Below are 20176 nucleotides of genomic sequence, written 5' to 3'. Positions count from 1 at the left end.
TACTACTAATATTAACAGAGGTTACTTTGAAAGTATGACTGGGAAGGGGGTGGGGAGGGACAGAAACTTTTCATGTTACACATTTCAGTTTGGTTTGAGTTATTTTATTTATTTTTTTTATTGAAGTACAGTCGATTTACAATGTTGTGTTAATTTCTGGTGTACAGCACAGTGATTCAGTTACATATATGTGTGTGTGTGTGTGTGTTCTTTTTCATTATAGCTTATTATAAGATACTGAATGTAGCTTCCTATGCTTATAGAATAAGGATCTTATTGTTTATCTATTTTATATGTAGTAATTTGTATCTGAATTTTCTTTTTTTCCAGTGAAGGTACTGGGTGGGGGTTAACTCCAGGACCTCGTGCATGCTAAGCATGCAGCTCTACCACTGAGCTGTACTTACTTTCTGTATCTAAATTATTTTATAAGCCAGTATTATGTTGGTTTTAAAACAAAAATCTGATAAAGAAAAAGAAGTAAAGAGTTTATAATATCAGAAAGTTGGAGACAATCTAAATGTTTATCAATGAAAAATTGGTGAAATAAATTGTGGTATATTCATATAATGAATTATTTCCCCAAACGTAGACGACTGTTTTTCAAACATTTAAAAACAGATATAATTAGAAATACATCTTATAAGTCCATTACCCACATGAGTATAAATATATATCACTGAAACTAACGTCTCATAAAGCATTACATTTCCCTAACTTCTGCAAGGCATTTGTATTTTTTGTCTGTTTTTAATTTTTAAAAATCCTGCTTTTGACCCATTAAGTTGATTTCACGACTGTCTAATGAGTAACAACTGCAGTTTGAAGTGACATTAAGTGTATTTTACCACCATTAAAAAAAAATTCTACAAGTACCAACACAGGAAATCTCTAAGATATACTCTACTTAAATGGAAAAAAATCAAGTCAGAGACTAATATACATAATACGATCCTGTTAAAAACTCACGTGTGTGTTGCTGTTACTATTGTTCAGAGACCTTTCTGAATTTGGGGGGAAGATTTTTGTTTTTCTACAAGGGGCACATATACACTTGCAATTTAGAAAACTCAAAGAAGGATAACAGAGGGGTGAAAAGAGAGGCACCCCTGGGAGGGACCTGAGTCCCCTGGTCCCTCCACGGTCCCCACGTGCTCTCCCTGCCTCAGACATACCTGAGGGACTGATCCAGCGACTGCACTGTCCCACGAGGCCCTCCGGGTTGTCAAGAAACCTGATGGGACAACAAACAATAAATGCTGGAGAAGATGTAGAGGAAAGGGGACCCTCTTACACTGTTGGTGGGGATGTAATTTGGTGCCACCATCATGGAGAACAGTATGGAGGTTCCTTAAAAAACTAAAAAAAGAGTTAACCCTATAATCCAGCAATCCCACTCCTGGGCATATATCTGAAGGGAACTTCAATTTAAAAAGATACATGCACCCCAATGTTCACAGCAGCACTATTTACAATAACCAAGACATGGAAACAACATAAATATCTATCCACAGATGACCAGATAAAGAAGCTGTGGTATATACGTACAATGGAATATTAATATTACTTAGCCATCAAAAAGAACGAAATAATGCCATTTGCAGCAACATGGATGGACCTAGAGATTAGCATACTAAGTGAAGTAAGTCAGGCAGAGAAAGACAAATATCATATGACATCACTTATATGTGGAATCTAATATGATACAAATGAACTTATTTACAAAACAAACAGACTCACAGACATAGAAAACAAACTTATGGTTACCAAAGAGGAAAGTAGGGGGAGGGATAAATTAGGAGTTTGGGATCAGTAGATACAAACTACTAAATACAAAATAGATAAATAAAAAGGTCCTACTGAATAGTACAGAGAACTACATTTAATATCTTGTAATAACCTATAATGAAAAAGAACATGCATTCACTGACTCCAGTCATATTTAATATAAATAAACAAAAAATTTTGCACACCTGTAAAAAAAAAAAGCACACATACATATATGTGTAACTGAATCACTTTGTTGTACACCAGAAATTAACACAACATTGTAAACTGACTATACTTCAATTAAAAAAAAAAAAGAAACCTGACAGAACAGAGGTACACAAGAAAAGCCTTTTAGGGGAGAGCAACCTTTTGAAACAGGATGCCTGGTGGACGTGCCCTAGTTTCTGTTATTTGAGGTAGTTATGCTCTGTAGAGTCACCTTGAACACTGAATGAGTGAATTCTGAACCAGGCATTTAGGGGGAACACAGCATCAGATACCTGCAAGCTTCCAGTCGCAACATTTTCATCAACGGATCAATACACCACCTGGTTTTCCATGTGTTTGTGTTTAAAGATTTCCTATTTAATATGATGCTGATTCATTCACACGGATCTCAGGGCCAACAGCCATTTCACTCATGCCTGCTGGAAGCTCATCTACCCACAGATTTCCTTCCTGCCCTGAGGAATGTGAACACTTCAGCACTCTTCTTAGGGCATGTCTGAAAATGACCTCCAAAGCACTGTGAGTGCTGACTGTGGGGCTGCAAATACATTTTAGGGAAGAGGCGAATTCACAAATACAGAACCTGTGAATAATGAGGATCAACTATCTTTTATCTATCCATACACACACGTTTGTATATGTACACATGTATAAATATACACACACACGCCTCCTGTACCACTTGACAAAAATAAAATTCTTCCATTTCCTTTGCTCCATCCTCAGAGTCCCAGTCCTCTGTATCTTTGGCCTGGACCACTTGGCTGGCTCCCCACTGTCCACCCAGTCGCTGGGCGCTGTCCTCCCCTCCTCCACCCCCCAGTCTAGAAGTCCCCAAGCCCATCTTGCTCCCCAACCCTTTTGCCCCACCACTCCCTCCGTCCATGGCTGTGGGACCAGCTCAGGCTTCATTCTCTCTCTTTGGACCCAAGCTTCTCCCAAGCTTCCTGTGGATCCCCCATATGGCCCCAGAGAGTCTTCCTTTGGCCCGAGTGGACCACACCCTTCTCTGCTCACAGGCCTTCCTGGGCTCCCCAGTGCCCTGTGGGAAAACCTCTGGCACCAAGGCCACCAGCCCCTGTGGCCTTGTCTCCCTGACTTCCTCCCTCCCATTTCACCCTCTAGCCAGACCAAATTCCTTCATCTCTCAATGAGGTCACGCATCCACCCACACCTCCTGGCCCGCTCCTTCTGCCCTGGATGGCCTTTCCCCACCTTGACTCCCAGTAAATGGCTGCTCACCCTTCTGGATATGGCTTGAGGGTTGATCTCCGGGAAGCTTCCCCGGATCCCTCTAAGCAGAGAAAATAGATCTCTCCCTAGTGTCTGCTCATCCTGTGCATAGGTCCACGGAGGCCCGATAGGAACTGTCATATGTGTACAGGAAGGGCAGCGCCTGACCCTTTTCTCTCCCTTGCAGCCTCGGATGTGTGTGGTGAATGACTGAGCCAACGAGTGATGGCACAAAAGGGTTGTGCCAGCCTCCGGATGTTGTAAACTGAGTGAGTGATTCTCCTGCGACAGGCTGTTGCTGTTGGTGTTTGTGGGACCTCCCTGCCCAGCCGCAGCCTTAAAAGCAAGGACCAACTCTACTGGAGTCTGTGTTTTCCTACCTGGATGCCTTGCACACCAGAAAGCCTTGGGGAATCGAACTGCCTCTTCTCCCTCCCTTATTCATTCATTCCATCACGAACTAAGACGTACATGAAAACGAATAGATACTTGCGGAATGAATGGAAGAAGACCACGCACACCAGTAAGGCGCCCTAGAGGACAAGGTAGGGGTCCAGAAAATGTGCATGTGGCAACACCGCCCCCTTGTGGGCTCTTTGGTTACTGCCTCAAGTCACGCAACAGGCTGGGCTGGGGGCTCTAAAATGACCTGACATCACCAACACCATCTCCCAGTGGAGCATCTTCAGGTTCCTGGCTCTCCTTCTGTGGTTATGGTTGGAACCTGGAACTCTGGGATGAACTGTTACTCATGCCAAAATCATCGATATGAAACTCATTACTAGGACCTATCTGATTCACTGCACCGACTCAGCAAGCGCAGTCTCTCTTACTGAAGCATGTCACAGTCACGTTTCATTAACTCCTATGAAGGGGAAGGTGGGAGAGAAGCGAAAAGGGAAATACAAGTGTTCTTAGGAGTTAGAGGAAATTGGGGGAAGGGAGATTCGACCCACTGGAGTCTCAGGAAACAGGTTCTGAATGAATGAATGAATGAACGAACAAATGGAGAGTTCACATATATGCTATCCTGAATGCCTAGAAATCCTGACTCCCACTTGCCTGCCTGGGAAACTCTTCTGCTCTTTATAGACCGGGTCAGGCGTCTCTTAGGGAAAGGCTCCCAGTGGCCTGAGGCCAGGTCACGTGCCTCCTCTCTGCTTCCTACAATGCCCTGGGGGCTGCCACTACGCTCACATGCAGTGCCTGCTTCCTGCCCGTGTGTCTCCTCCCAGTGACAGGCGTCCCTTCCTTTGAGCATGAACAAGCAGAGACCTGATGCAGTGGGGGCAAGGGAAGGGCTCCCTGGGAAGTGACAACTAAGCTGAAATCTGAACAAGGATGAGAATCGGGGCATGACACCATTTATGTGGGTATGTGTCTGATTGGCATAATCAAACAGAACATATTTTTCAAGGACACAGCTACATCTAAACATACAAACTGAGAAGAAGTATTGAGAGGCAGTGAACTGGTAATGTAGCTGAAGTTTAAAAATATAGCATTGAGCAAAAGAAAGCAAGAAACAGAATGATACTCAGAGCACAGTACCATTTATGCAGATTAAATACACACATCATGTATTGTTTAAGGACACAGACGTGATCTATACAAACTTCTTTAAAACAGTAGTCAGAAGCAGTAAACTCGATGCACGTGTAATGATGGGGTTAAACTTGAAAAACATAGTGTTGAGTGAAAAAAGCCAGAAACAGGTGAGATTTAGAGCAGAATACCATTTTTGCAAGTCAAACACACAGTGCCACCACCATCATACAAGTTTAAGGATACAAATACATTTAAGTTAGCATATCAGTAGAACATATATTCAGTATGTTTGAGTGGGTATCTTTGGTTGAGAGAAGAAAGAGGAGATATAAAAAGGGCAAAATAAAATGAGAGAGAGGTTCAACAAGAACCAGGAACACCGCATGCTACACTGAGAAGTATGAGGGACTCAGTGCTGTTCACCGGAGTTCCTTTTTCCCATTCTGCATAACTTTCCCTGTAAATCTCTCATCGTTTCCCAGGGCTTCTGCTGACAACTCCTAACACATGGCCTGAGGTCTGAGTTTCCATTTAGACTTCATTCCTGCACTTCAAATGGGATAGCCAACCATCTCCTGGGTGGCCCTTCCTGGATGACTCCTCTGGGGCAACTCTCATGCTCCAAGCTTATACCAGATTCTGAATCCCAACCTCTGGACCTGCAGGGCTTCCCTGCGTCCAGCTGTCCACTGTCCTTGGTGCTGGAGGCCAAGGCGCGCGCCCCCTTCCCGTGCTCACTTCCCTCTGAGCCCAATTATCCTCTGTCCTTGGTGCTGAACCACACACCAGCAGAACCTCCCCTTGCATTCAAACGCCCTCTGTCCGCAGTGCTGAACCGCACAACCTGCCTTTCCATTTCCACCACTGCTGTCCTTTGTGTTAAACGTCTTAACCGGAAATAGCAGCATCTGGTGGTTTTACACGCAGAAGTGAGGGAGAAGTGTGGACACCGGAGGCCAATGTCGCCAGATGTTGAGGCAGGGCCCAGGCGTAACTGCTCGTTGCCTGTGTGTTCATATAGGAATGAATGAATCATAGGGTCCTGTACATCAGTGAGCATTTTCTACCTTCCAGGCTCTGTGCTGAATGCTGTGTACCTGAATTCCCGAAATCCTTCCACAGCCCCCTGAGGTGGGTGCTAATAGGATCCCATCTCATAGGGGACGCTGAAGCTTGTGGAATTTAAGCTGCCCTCCCAACACCTTGCAGCAGTGGGGCTGGAGTCTGACCCTAGGCAGTGTGGCTCCAGAGCCCATGCTCTGTCTGCTGGAATGGATGGTAGAGCACATGCCAGAGAACTGCAGAGGCCTTGGCTCTGCCAGATGCTACCTCCCCCTCCTTTCTGTTCCCTGTTGGGTTCTGAGCTTCTGTCCCTCTGCATGGGTGCCAGGTTAGTGCTGGGCTCTGTTGACCCCTAGACTCACTTCTGTTTCAGCTTCATGATATCCTCAGTGTTGGGAAGGCAGCTTGTCCATGGCAGGGTCCCATAGAGCCACTTCAGCAAACAGTAACCCAAGGTCTGGAGGTCACTGCGGCGGGAGGGCCCTGGGGAGGGGGGAAAGGTAGCAGGAGCTCAGTCCAGATGCTCCACTCACTGATATGCCCACCCTCTTCCTTTCTCTCTCTCACTGATTCAGCCGTGTGCTCACACTCTCAACCACCCAAACATACAGGCTCTCATCTGTTCATTCACTTTTCACTTGCCTACTTTCACTCTCTCATGAGTCTCTCAATTACTCACTCAATCCCTTGGCCATCCCTTCATCCCAGCTTTCACTAGCTCACTCTCTCAACTATTTGTTTTTCATTCATGCACCCATTGTTCAACGAATCCTCAGAGCCCTGTGTGCCAGGCCCCATCCCACATTCTTAAATCCCAGACAAGAGTTTATTTGGGTCCCAACCCTTGACAATCCACTGCAGATACAGTTGTAGTGTAGGATCAGCTTTTACAGAGGAGACAGAACAGGGCATGAGGGAGCCCAGAAGGATGGGCACTGAACTCAGCCTCACTCAGCAGGGGAGGGCAAAGGAGATCATGGGGTTTTATTTTTCTTATGCTTCCCAAATCACATGATTTAGACAATACTTGTGTAAACATTCAACAAACACTGAGAATTCACTGTACCAGACCTTCTGCCACCTGCTGCTGGAGGCACAGGCACCATCCCTTTCCTGGGGGAGCTTAGTGTGATGGGAGGATGCAGGCAGGCACATGGATGACTGTATCATCAATGTGTTTGGGAAAAAGAAGCTGAGATTCCCTTCAAGGATCTTCTCCTCAAAGTGCGCTGTTCTCTTTCTATACACTTTCCTTGGATGATCTCATTCCTATCCCCCAGCTTCAGCTGACAACTCCTGAGATATTACCAGTATTTGAGTCTCCATCCAGACCTCACTCGTGTGCTGCAGACATGGATTGCCAATTCCTTACTGGACAGCCTCTCCTGGATGGCTCTTGGGTAACCTTCATGTTGCAAATCTACAAAGATCCTAAATGGGAATCTCTGGTCCTGTAGGTCTTCCTTGTAGTCAACTGCCCACTGTCCTTGGTGCTGAACAGCTGTCCCTAACGAATAGGGTGCTATCCATGGTCCTGAATCCTACCATAGCTCCCCTCTTAGCATGACGTAGCTGTGAAAACTAGAGTTGCCCTTGTCTTAGAATTATTTCTCTATGGTCCCGAACCTCTTCTCTGGCCTCTTACCGCAACCCTTGTGCAGGTCCATGCTAATGAACTCAAGGTCCCCCTCGTGTGGGCTCCTGCTGCCTTCAGAGTAGGCCACGTGTCTGCCGCCTGGGGAATAGCGGAAGGTGAAGCCGTAGCCTGCCAGGGTCACCTGTGTGGATGTGGTAGAAGCCGTACAGTTTGAAAGTTAGAAGCTTGGACTCTGGGGTCAGAGATTTCAACTGTGGGTGCAATTTTGAACAATCAAATGCCAAACAGTACAGAAAGGTATGAAAAGAACCCAAACCAATCATCCCCATCATTGCCCACCCCCCTAAGCCCACTACCCAGAAGTAACCACTAATAGTAGTTTCTTAGGTGTTGTTTCAAATCATTTTCTTTAAATAATCAGTAAACACATGTGGACAGGGAGCAGGCTCTAGTTGTCCACAGGGGGATCACACTCTACCTCCCGTTGGGCACACAGCCTTCTGCACTTTAATAGTGGTTCAGGGCATTAACTCTGGAGCCAGATAGACCAGGCTCAAATGCTGGCGTGGCCCTTTAGTGGCTGTATCACCTTGGGCAAATTATGAAACTTCTTTATGCTTTGATTTCTCCATTTGTAAAATGAAGACAATGATAGTCCCCCCTTTGCAAGGTTGTTAGGCAGCTTAACTGAGTTTAAAACAAAAAGCAAAGTGCTAATCTGCCAGACACACAAAGTTAGCTACGTTTGTTTTTTAATGGCTGCATCTTATTCTGCCACAAAGAGTGTGGACAACTGCTGGCTTTGTCCATGTGAGACCTACATCTTCTCCTTCTGGTCACAATTTGTGATGGTTAATTTTATGTGTCAACCTGACTAGGCAACAGGGTGTCCAGACATTTGGCCAAAGGTTATTCAGGGTGTGTCGATGAGGGTATGTCTAGAGGGGATGAACATTTGAATCAGTAGACTGCGTAAAGCAGACTGCCCTCTCTAGTGTGGGTGGGCCTCATCCAATCAGTTGAAGACCTGAATAGAACAAAAAGGCTGCATGAGAGGGAACGCCTCTTGCCTGACTGCTTGAGCTTAACATCAGTCTTTTCCTGCCTTTGGGTTTAAACTGAAACACTGGACCTTCTCAGGTCCACTGCTTGAACTGAACATCAGTCTTTTCCTGCCTTTGGATTTGAACTGAAACACTGGAACTTCTCGGGTCCGAGCCTGCCAGCTTTCAGACTAGAACTTACACAATTAACTCTCCTGGTTTTCAGGCTTTTGGACTCAGACTAGAACCATGCTATCAGCTCTCCAGGGTCTCCAGCTTGCCAAATGCAGATTTAGGGACTCTCAGCTTCCACTATTGTGTGAGCCAACTCCTTATAATAAATCTCTCTCTGTCTCCCCCACCTTTCTATACACACGCACATGCACATGTGCACACACACACACGTACACTTTCTGTAGGTTCTGTTTCTCTGGAGAGCTCTGCTTAATATGGTTCCAGGATTTTTCTCTGGGATCACTCCTCTCCAACTCTTAATCCATGTGATTGAGGAGGGGCTCACCTGATCTATTTCCACTGGGGTTGCTAAGATGAAGGGATTTGAGCCTGATTTGCTGGTCTTATTTTGTGACCATGAGGGAAGAATGTCTGTATGATAATGAGCAGTGCAAACACAAGGAGAGCCCAGACATGGAAGAACCAGTTTCCCAATGATAGGGCCAGAATTCCTAGATTCAGCCATGCCTGGAGCCAATGAAGTCCTGGATTTTTCCACTCCATGAAGCAATAAATTGCACTTACCACTTTACAAACTTCTTCTCTTTTTTTTTTTTCTTTTGCTTAAGGCATGTTAAATTGGGTTTCTGTCACTAGAAGGAGTAATTAGAATTTACTTTAAAATACTAATGTGTCCTACCGGGAATATATATTTAAGGTTTTCCCATTTTACTGTTACAATCAATGTTGTCAGGAACACTTTGTACATATTATCCTTGAATATATGGAATGGATACATTCCTAGAAGAGGAAATGGTGTATCAAAAAATAAATGCATTTAAAATGTTGACTGTTCTATCCAAATTACCTTCCAAAAAGGTTACCCAATGCACACTTCCAACAGTATATAAAGAATTTCTATTTCCTTACATCCTTATGGGTAATAGATATTATTCTTTTTAATTTTCTCTACTTAAAGGGTAAAAATAGTATATTTTTAGTTTAGTTTCTATGATTATCAGGGAGGTTGAGTATCTTTTCATACATTTAACTAAACTGTGGCTTTATTTTTTCTATGAACTGCTTTTCCTATCCCTTGTCCACTTTTCTACTAAGTTGCTTATCTTTTCTTATTTATTCCAAGAAGCTCTTTATACATGATGGATAGCAATTCTTTGTCTGCAATAAGCATTGTGATATAAATGGAGGTTTTGAGACAGGGGAGAGCCTGAGCCCAGAGTCCCTGTGGAGGGGGAGGAACTGGCTATTACCTGGCACGGGTCCTCTGGATTCACAAAGATACTCTCAGCTGTCACATTTCCGTGAACATACTCATTCTCATGGAGAAACTCCAGGGCATCCAGCTAGGGGAAGAAAGAAAGCATCTCCATGAGTAGTAGGACCAACACAAAGAGGTTCTGATGGGAAGCCTGGCAAAGGAACCCCCACTGTTAGGTCTGGGGTCACATGGTGCTGCTTGCAATCGGGGTTGGGGGAGTGGTTTAAGCCTAATTCTGAGTGAAGCATTTGGACACCCACTCTGACAGTATGCCTAAGCAGGTCTTCTAATTAGACTTTTAAAAAATTCACCATTAAAGCTGGTATTTGGTTTTTCATTGATCTTTCATATCTATTTCTTAGTTGATCACAAACTTGTGAGGGGAAGAAGCTAGTTACTTATTGCCCTGCTGCAAAAAAAAAAAAAAAAAACCCCACACTCATGTACATCAAAGGGGTTTTCTCATTTGTCCTAGGGAGCAGAAATATAGTTAAGCCATTTAAGCAATTTGTATTTTTTATCTCTAGCTCTTACTTTTCTACTGAGCTCCAGACTCATATACTGAACTGCCCAGGGGTTAGTTACGTCCTCATTACTATGTCCTAATTACACCTCCAAGAGCTCCTTGACTCCAGGGCATACTGGTCCACCAAGTTCTGCTTGTTCTACAAACTCTCTGACCCCACAGCCCAGCTCCTAATCAGGCCTTGTCCTCTCACACCGACCTCACCCAGCTTCCATCTCACTCCCTCCACGCTGTTCCAACATGGCCCATAGGGTCCCTCTGCACCCAGAGCTGACCTTGCCCCTCTCCTTCTCCCAATCCTTGCATGGCTCCCCAGTGTCTTCAGGCAGAGTCCCAGCCACTCAGCTGGGTCTTCAAGGCCTTGCGTGATCTGGTCACGAATGACCTCTCCACTCCAACCTCATCTCTTACCCTTCCCCCTCCACATGTCACACTGCAGACACTCTGAACATAACCACCTTTGGGATTCACCTACTATGTCACTCCCTTGTCACTTCCATCCCTCCAGCTTTTTACATGGAGTCCTCTTATTCTCCATCACAGCAGGGGACATTTCTGTTCAGGGCACTTTTCACAATTTGTGCAACTGTGACTTAATATCATCCTCTCCTACTAGATACAAAATCATGTCTGTGCTGCCCCCACTGGACTCCCAGTCCCGGGGACAGCGTCTGACACCCACCAGGGACCTGATAAATAATAAGAGGATGGATGAGGGAATGAATGAATGAACAAATTTCTTGTGCTCTCTCCTCCACACAAGCCTTTGCCCAAGCTATTATCCTTGGCCTGGAATATTCTCCCCCTGTATCCCCACTCCTACTCTACCCACTACAGTGCTATTTTCTGTTCTTGGCTTAGAAACAACCTCCACCAGGAAGCTCTGCTGAACCCCTCAATTTCAGCTGGGTCCCTTCCTCCAACTCCCATGGTCTCCTGAACACCCGCTGTGGCAATACTTGTATCACTCTGGTTCTAATGGCCTAGTGTTCGGCTGTGTCGATCAGTGTATGAGCCCCCAGTGCCCAGCCGAGGGAGGTGTGGGAAGAGTGTGTTGATGAACAAACCAACTGATAAGCCAGGACCCAGAGCACCATCATCTGGACAGGAGCCTGCAACGTTTAGATACATACCAGCCGGCAGGCCATCTGGAACACAGACCTCACCGACATCACGTGCTTGGGGCAGTCATCCAGGACCGACTGAAGGCTCCTCCCCAGGATGGGGAACACCAAGAACCTGGAAGATACGAGTGTCCCAGGAGGTGGGGGAGACGACCAGGGGAGGGCATGAAACACAAGCCACCAAGGATGGACTGTGGCTGGTGGCTACATGGTCCCATTCCCTGGTGAGATGTAGGGTTCTGATAGGTGGGGGATTGGCCTGGCTCAAAGCTGGGGGAAGGAAGGAAGCTGAGTAACTGGCCAGTGGCTCCAGGGTCCCAGCCACGCCCGGGAACACGACAGGGAGGGGAAGGAAGGGGCCAGTGAGGTGGACGGCAAGTGAGGCAACTCACCTGTACCTGTCCTGGTGAATGCCAAAACCGATGCAGGTGGGGATAGCCAGCTGCGGGGTCGAGTACAGCTTTTTCCACTTGTTCACTGTGGGAGGCAGGAACCAGAGAGGTTAGTTAGAGCCCACCCGGTCCCATACCCGCCTTGGACAAAGCCCATTCTCAGACCAGAAGCAGAGTGCACCTGAGCCCAGGCCAGACCCCGAGTCTCCTGGATGGAGAAGTCACCTCTGCGGACAGGTGACGGTGAGGGCGGTGATGAAGAGGGGTGTGAACACAGGAGAAAGCATTTACAGATCTGGAGTAGGTGGAAGGGATAAGAATGACAGCATAACTTCTGAGTTCCCACAGAGAGCTAATGAGGTCAGGAAATGTCTAACATGGTCATGGTGTCACTAGAGGTCCACCCACTTTCCAGAATCTCAGTTGGAAGAACAGATCCAGTGGGGTGCTGATAAAAGCTTAACCACTGGCTGTTGAGGAAAAAACAGGCCAAGTGTTGGCCAATTTCCATGGTGTAAATACTTCTCATGGCCAATTACAAGCTACCAATATAGTATTACAGAAGATGGCATTTGGAAGAGATGCAGCAGTTATATGGTATTTTCACCATACAATGAATGTAAACAATCTCGGGAGTATAGATAAAAAGTACAGACAAATATTTAGGGAATGGTGAGTTTTGAGTATTTATTACCCTTGTTCTTAATGTCATTTATTTGACTGTAAATTGATCATTTTTACCATGGCTGTTTAACAACTGACTTGAGGTATTTCTGAAATACTTGGCTCTCCAGAGCTGGTATGAGCCGGCCTCAGCCCATTGTCTGTTGCCCTGAGGCCTGAGGGGGCGATGGGGGCAAATCTGGGCCTTTAATGTAATCCCAACCCTTCTTGTACCTTTGGGGAGAAGCCAGTTGTTTTGACTAAGCTGATTCCCCCAACTCTTCCCCTATTTGCCCACTTCCCTGAGGAATACCTTGCAAAGGCTTGGCTGCCCGCTGGAAGAAGTTCTGTTCATTGAACAAGCGCCCATCCTTGGCATCCTAGTGGGGATGGGAGGGGAAAGGGCTATCACACTGGAACCTCTTAGGTCAGGGCCCCTAGGCCATCACTGGCCATGGATTACTCCAAGGTAATGCCAGCAATGACCCAGGTTCCCCATCAAGTCCTGCACATCAGAACCAAATTAACTCGGGTGCTGTGCGTGAACACCTATCAGAGACTTTGAGTCATTGTTCGGGTCTTTTTTCTTTTTTTTTATGACAGAATCCACAAGTTCTACCTAGACATGTGGCCTTTAGCTAAAAACTACACTTCCCAGCCTCCCTTGCAACAAGGCAGGACTACATGACTAAGGTCTGGCTAATGGGGATGTGAGCAGAAGAGCTATGGGCAACTTTCAGGTTATGCCCTTAAAAGGCTGGGGCACGATCGCCCCTTTCTATTCTCCTGTTTCAGTCGGCTGGAATGCAGAGGAGACAGTGGGAGCCAGAACAGCCATCTCAGCCCATGAGATGGAGGTTATAGTTTGAGGATCTTGGAGCAACGAGAGAAAGGAAGTGAGCCCCTTGTTTATGGAACCATCATGTCAGTCCTGGACCACCGCCCCAGACTTTTAAGCCATTATTAATATTGGGTCATATTTTCCAAGTGGCCAAATCAAATATTTTAATTAAACACAACTAGCATAGCTGGGTTCTTAAGAGCACAGGGTTAAAGAGAAATGGATTCAAACCCCAGCTCTGCCACTCATTCATTCTTTCTATAAAGCACCTATTATGTGCCTAGTATTGTTCTGGGCATTGGAGATATGGCAGTGAACAAAGTGACCTGCAGGCTGGGTGCCCCTGGGCAAGTGACCAAATCCTCATTTCCTCACCTGTTAAATGGGGAACAGAGTAACCGCCCCACAGGTTTGATTATGAAGCTCTGAGCCCAGGGTTGGGCACAGAACAGGCTCTTGGCAAGCAGGTGCTGTCACTCATCTGCGAGCCTGGCCCTGGAGCCCTTGCTCTGAACCACTCACCCAGCCTCCATCTGAAGCCGAGGTGGGGCACCCAACCCAGCAGTCTCGGTTTTCTGGGTGGTGAGAAAATTGAAAGAAATAAAAGGATGAAAATAAAAGTCACCCATACCTCCAGCCTCAGGGATGATGAGGCTACTAACCAGGACCACGCTCTTTTATCAGGCACTCCCTGTCTGTGCTGAAGTACGTGACTTGCCTGCCTCGGTTTATTTTCTCCTTCTGACCCCCACGTATGCTGAGGTCATGAGTGATTTCACTGACTCCTCAGTGCAGGACCCCAACACCCTCACTGTGATATATGGTAGATGCTCATTAAATATATGCTGCGAGGCAGGCAGGTGGTGGGGAAGCAGGCTGCACGACGTGGCTATTACTGGCTCCATCTCACAGACGAGGAAACTCAGCTCTCAGAGGGGGAGGCGCTTGGCCAGATGGCACGGCTGGAAAGCATCAGAGCCAGGGCTCAGGGGTGGACCTGCCTGTAGCTTCCAAGGGGCCCCAAGTAGAAGAACCTGAGGCCTAGAAGGAGACACGCCCCACCCAAGGTTCCACTCCTTGTACTCTCCCCATAGAAGGACTTGGAGGTCAGTGGTGCATCTGCTAAAGCCCCAGGCCCTCCCCTCGGCGCTGCCCCCAGGGGACACTCACTAGTTTAAGCGAGAATCTTTGTTTCTGGGGGCTTGACTGGCAGGCAAAGGTGGAGATGGGCTCAGCTGTGGACGGACAAAACGAGCGAAGTTATCATCTCCGGGAAGGGTGAGTCATCGTCCTCAGAGTAACGGGCAGCAGTCCCCGTTAAGTAATTCCCACAGGATCAAGTGCATTCTCGGCTTTCAAGACCTGTTCCTTCCTATTTTCAAACAGGTTCCATTTTTCTCCTTCCTCCCTGCTCTCTCTCTTTCTCTCTGTGTTAACATCCAGCTGTGCAAAAAAGGGTTATTAACCAAGACTGCTCTCCAAGGAAAGGCCTGCCCAGTCATAAACCCAGGGCTCCAGGCGCTGCGACCTGGGAGAGCCTTGCTTAATACATTATGTGGAAAGTTGCAACACAGGCCAGGCAGGCGGGAGGCAGCCTCTGACTGCCAGACAGGCAACGTTGAACTTGGAGCAAGAACGGCGCGCTGGGATCCATCACAACCAGAATAACAACAGCAAACGCTTATCTGGTGCTTGCTATTCTGGTGCTTCATTCTATTCATTTCACTCCCCCAATGGCAACCCAGTGAGGTTGCGGGATTAGGACAATCTTGGCTTTGCAGGTGAGGAAACTGAGGCGCAGGGTCATGACATCACTTGAACGAGGTTGGACAATGAGTCGTTGGCCGAAGGGGGAGACCAGCCCACATGGTCTGGCTGAGCTTTCCCACCTCCCTGAGCCCGGCTGGGGGCCCTGGGGATCCCAGGCCCCGCTCACCGCCAGCAATGCCAGGATCCTGATGCATCCGGCCAGGGTTTCCCACCTCTGAGTCTCTGCCCAGGCTGTGACTCTGTTGGGCCTGCCTGTCTCTGGCCCAGCCTCTGTGTTGTGGGCACAGCTGAAAGGCGCTTCATTAAAGGACAGTGATTCCACCTGACAGGTACCAGCTGACAGTCTATCTTCGGAGGGCAGGTCTGGGATAGCTTAACTCCGGGGTTCTCAACTGTGGGCGGTTCTGCCTTCACCAGTGGGCATTTGGCAATGTCTGGAGACAGTCCTGGTTGTCACGCCTGGGAGAGGGGATGGGTGCTACTGGCATCTAGTGGGTAAAAAAGGCCAAGAATGCTGCTAAACAGCCCATGCCTAGAGCAGCTGAAACTGAGGAAGAGGGAGAAGCTCACGGCTGCCGTTGGGAGGAACACACCAGGTGTGTTAAGGGACTACATGTGGAGAGAACTATGGTAGGTCTTTGCAGGTGTGATAAAATTCAGGGTCCTGAGATGTGGGGACTGTCCTGAGCGATCCAGGGGGCCCTAGTGTAATCCCAAGGGTCCTTATAAAGGGAGAGGCAGGGAGAGGCAGGGAGAGATCTGACCACAGAAGAGAAGGGGGTGTGATGCTGGAAGCTAAGACCACGGTGATGTGCTTTGAGGATGCAGGAAGCGGCCACGAGCTGAGGAAAACAGGCAGCCTCTAAGAGCAGGACCAGGAAGGAAACAGATTCTCCCCTGAAGCCTCCAGAAGGACAACTTAACTTTAGCCCCATGAGGCTGATTTCACAGTTGTGACCTCTACAACTCTAACAGAATAAATGTGTGCTGTCTTAAGCCACTGAGTTTGTGGTAATTTGTGACGTTGGCCACAGGAAATGACATAAGCCCCAAACCTCGATCCACGAGGACAAAGACCCAGAGGGCAGGCTGGGACTTGAACCCCAGCTGCTTCTCACAAGCAGCTCTTCCCACACATTGCAATGAGCAGTGGCAGGGATTTCTACGGTTGCCTTGATCATGGTTCTCCCAAACTGTGCCAGGGAGCCCAGGGAGGATGACGTTCTAATCCAGTGTTCGACAAGGGAAGAGAGAGTGCCAACTCCTAGAGCTGTTATGGAAATGAGTTAACAGATGTAAAGAACTTAGTGGGTCCCACTCCTGGGCATATATCCAGAGAAAACTGTAATTTGAAAAGATACACGCACCTCAGTGTTCATAACAGCACTGTTTACAATAGCCAAGATATGGAATCAACCTAAATGTCCATCTACAGATGACTGGATGAAGATATGGTGTAGACATACAATGGAACACTAGTCAGCCATAAAAAAGAATGAAATAATGCCATTTGCAGCAACATAGATGGACCCAGAGATTATCATACTAAGCGAAGTAAGTCAAAGACAAATACCATATGATATCCCTTATGTGTGGAATCTAATATGATACAAATGAACTTATTTACAAAATAGGAACAGACTCACAGATATAGAAAACAAAGATGGTTACTAAAGGGGAAGGGATGCGGAAAGGATAAATTAGAGGAGTTTAGGATTAGCAGATGCAAAGTACTATATACAAAATAGATAAACAAGGTTCTACTGTAGAGCACAGGGAACTATATTCAATATACTATAATAAACCATAATGGAAAAGAATATATATATAACTAAATCACTATGCTGTACACCAGACACTAACACAACACTGTAAATCAACTATACTTTAATAATAATAATAATAATAATAATAATAATAATAATAATAATAATAATAATAATAAAAGTCCTAATTTAAAAAAAAAAGAACTTAGCAGGGGCCCAGAGCTAAAAGTGTCAGCTGCTGTAATAAAAATCACCCTTCTGGTTGCTGCTGTTTTACTGTTACTATTTTAAACTACAGGATGTGAAGCTCTCCACATCTTCTTTTTTAAATTTTTATTTAAAAATTTTTTCTTTTTTTTAATTGAAGTGTAGTCCGTTACAATATGTCAATTTTTGGTGTACAGCATAACATTTCAGTCATGCATATATATATATATACGGGCAGGAGTCAAGTTGCCCTGAGGTAATGCGGCCCTGAGGCACATCCACATGCAGCCCCGCTCCCCTCCCCCTATCTCCTCCCTCTACTCTTCCTCTCATTCTTTCTCACCCCAATTCCTTTCTTCTCCCTCCCTCTCTTGCAGTGTAATTGTTGCGAAGCCAGACCATCTAGGTTCAAATCCCAGCTCTGCCACTTCCAGGCTGTGTGACCTTGGATGAGTGGCTTCCCTTCTCTGTGCTGCAGCCCTAAGATGGGGTAACATAAGTGTCTCCCTCCAAACATGTCTGGTCAGCACACAGAGCGCCAGGCGCAGAGTGAGCGCCGCCACTGCTCCTTCATGCTCTCCTCCCTTGCCCCTTGGTCCCTCCATGACTAACACCACCTACTCTGTCTGAGGAGATCCCTTTACGGTTTCCCAGGCTGTTCGCCTCCATTCCCTCTCACCGTTTGGGACCAAGAGCCCGAGGAGGCAGGCAGGGCACCATCTCTCACTTCTCCAGCGGGGACATCGAGGCAGAGGTGCTTGCCCACCTCACTCGCTGTGCTGCAGCCAGGGCCCGCCTCCACCTGGGTCTGTCTCAGAAGTGGGCTGCCCTCCTGCTGTTCAGGCTCTAAGGTGGGATGGCCGGCCAGAGGCCCCAAACTGCCTGCACGTGTGTCTGGACGGCTGGTGCTTCCAAATCAAAGACTACCCATTAAAATCCAGGTTTCTGCTTTTCTGGAAAATCTGGAAGCTCTCTGGAGCCCAATTCCCGGCTAGTTATTAACACCTCTGGTTTCATCTTCCTCATCTAGAAAACGGGGATGATGACCGTGCTGACGTCATGAGGATGTCATGAGAATTAAATGAGTTTAAGAAGCATAAGGTAAATGCATGAGTGTTTGTACACAAATGTTCACAGCAGCCTTGTTCATCATGACTCAAAGTGGACACGATCCAAATGTCCACCAATTGATAAATGGGTCAACCAGATGTGATTTATACACACCCTGGGATATTACTCAGTCATAAAACAGAAGGAAGTTCTGACAAAGGTGACAACATGGATGGACCTTAAACCACCATGCTGAGGGAACGACCAGACACAAAAGCCCATGTAGCGTATCGCTCCATATACCTGAAGTGTCCAGAACAGGCAAATCCATAGAGACAGACAGCAGATTGGTGGTTGCCTGGGGCTGGGGGCGGGGGAATGGGGAGTCACTGCTAAAGGTACAGGGCTTCCATTTAGGGTGATGGAAATGTTCTGGAACTAGGTGGTGGTGACGGTTGCACACCATTGTGAATCTACTCAAACCCACTGAACTGTAGACTTTAAAATGGTGAATTTTACATTATATGAATTTTATCTCAAAGCAATGCAAAGAGGGGGCAGAGCTCAGTGGTAGAGTGCCTGCTTAGCACGCACAAGGTCCTGGGTTCAATCCCCCAGTACCTCCTCTAACAATCAATCAATCAATCAATCACTAACTAAATAAATGCATGCCTGCAAGGAACTTCACAAAACACCATCAAGTGCTTAGAATAGGGCCTGGCCTGAAATAAGCCCTCAGGAAATGTTAGGTCCATTAAAACCAGCAGGAGATTCAAACCTAGTGAGGCCCTGGCCCATCTGGACCCCTCTCCTGGGCCTCACCCCTTAAGCACAATAAAAACCCAGGTCAGAGGCCTTTCCTTGTTCTCTTAGAGCATTTCAGAGCTGCTCTCCCCAGAGACTTCAATTCCGCATGCAATACACCTTTCGTGTCTTCTCAGTGTGTGTGGGACAGCATTGGTCTCAACATTCAAACTAAATTTGGGGGGAGAGTCCGTCCTATGGCCACAGGGCAGACAAAAGAGTCATAGGTCATCACTGTCCTTGCCCTCTATCCACACTAGGCCCGCACTCCATGTGAAAAGAGTAGGGGGTGCTGAAGAAGATTGTCCTCTTTACACAGGGTGCATGCTCTCTGCTTGGCTACAGTCCCCACCACTCCCAATTGCCTTACTCCCAGCCTCTTTCACTCATTTACTCTACCTGCCTGGCCCTGGCAGGTGGGGAGGTTTGCAGTCCCAAATCTATGAGAAAGCCGCCTCGAGGTGGGCCGGTAGCTGGGGTACGGCTTCCACTTCCATCCTTGGACCGGGGTTCCCTCCTCCTTTGCCCTGACCTTGCACCTGTCCACCTGTGGACAGAGGGTACCTTCATAGAGAATGCCCTGGTCGTCCCTGGTCTGGACGGATCCCAGCTTCCAGTGATGCCCGCTCTTGTCCATCAGCACCGTCCCTGCTGGCAAAGCCTGGAGCGAGGTGGTCACTCGGCTCCGCTTCAGGGTCTGAGGGCTTCGCCTGGTTGTCTGTGGGCTGCTACGCGGGGTGGGGGATCTGCTCCAGCACCCTGCAGGAGGATAGTCAGGATAAAGAAAAAGTGGCATCTGAGAGAGGAAATGGGTCATCAGACAATACTAATACTGTTCATGGATCCATTTGTTCATTCAGCAAGTGCTCCCAGGGACCTTTCATGGACCAGGTCCTGTGTGTCATAGCTAGGGGTGTACCCTGAATGTGAGTCAGACCCAGGTCTTGTCCTCGGGAGCCTGATTTTGGTGGGGGAATCTGATCTGGACACTGCTGGTCAGAACTGAGTCAGAGATGGGGCAGTACAGGGGGATCTGAGAAAATGACTGACTGTGCCTGCAGAAGTCAAGGGAGGCTTTGTGGAGAAGGGGACATTGGAG

The 20176-nt window shown here is 47.2% G+C and overlaps 1 protein-coding gene across 6 annotated transcripts in view; it reads right to left on the bottom strand.

Moving 5' to 3' along the window:
* VRK3 (VRK serine/threonine kinase 3) overlaps positions 1-20176 on the bottom strand; it is a 33857-nt gene that overhangs the window by 5947 nt on the left and 7734 nt on the right. For 3 of the 6 annotated variants that reach the window (XM_074371021.1, XM_010947007.3, XM_010947006.3), the window contains exons 5-13: positions 19642-19836; positions 14651-14715; positions 12953-13019; positions 11977-12061; positions 11594-11699; positions 9927-10019; positions 7487-7619; positions 6204-6324; positions 1176-1234 (exon numbers count right to left, since the gene is read on the bottom strand). In XM_074371021.1, coding sequence (XP_074227122.1) covers positions 1176-1234; positions 6204-6324; positions 7487-7619; positions 9927-10019; positions 11594-11699; positions 11977-12061; positions 12953-13019; positions 14651-14715; positions 19642-19836 — 924 coding nt within the window. The remainder of the gene's footprint in view (positions 1-1175; positions 1235-6203; positions 6325-7486; positions 7620-9926; positions 10020-11593; positions 11700-11976; positions 12062-12952; positions 13020-14650; positions 14716-19641; positions 19837-20176) is intronic. The other 3 variants (XR_012509343.1, XM_074371023.1, XM_074371022.1) reach the window with 2 other exon arrangements.

This window comes from Camelus bactrianus, chromosome 9 (genome assembly GCF_048773025.1).
Source record: "Camelus bactrianus isolate YW-2024 breed Bactrian camel chromosome 9, ASM4877302v1, whole genome shotgun sequence".
In the NCBI taxonomy this organism is placed as follows: Eukaryota; Metazoa; Chordata; class Mammalia; order Artiodactyla; family Camelidae; genus Camelus; species Camelus bactrianus.
The sequence above is the reverse complement of the archived record's forward strand: the minus strand, read 5'-3'. Positions and strand labels throughout refer to the sequence as shown.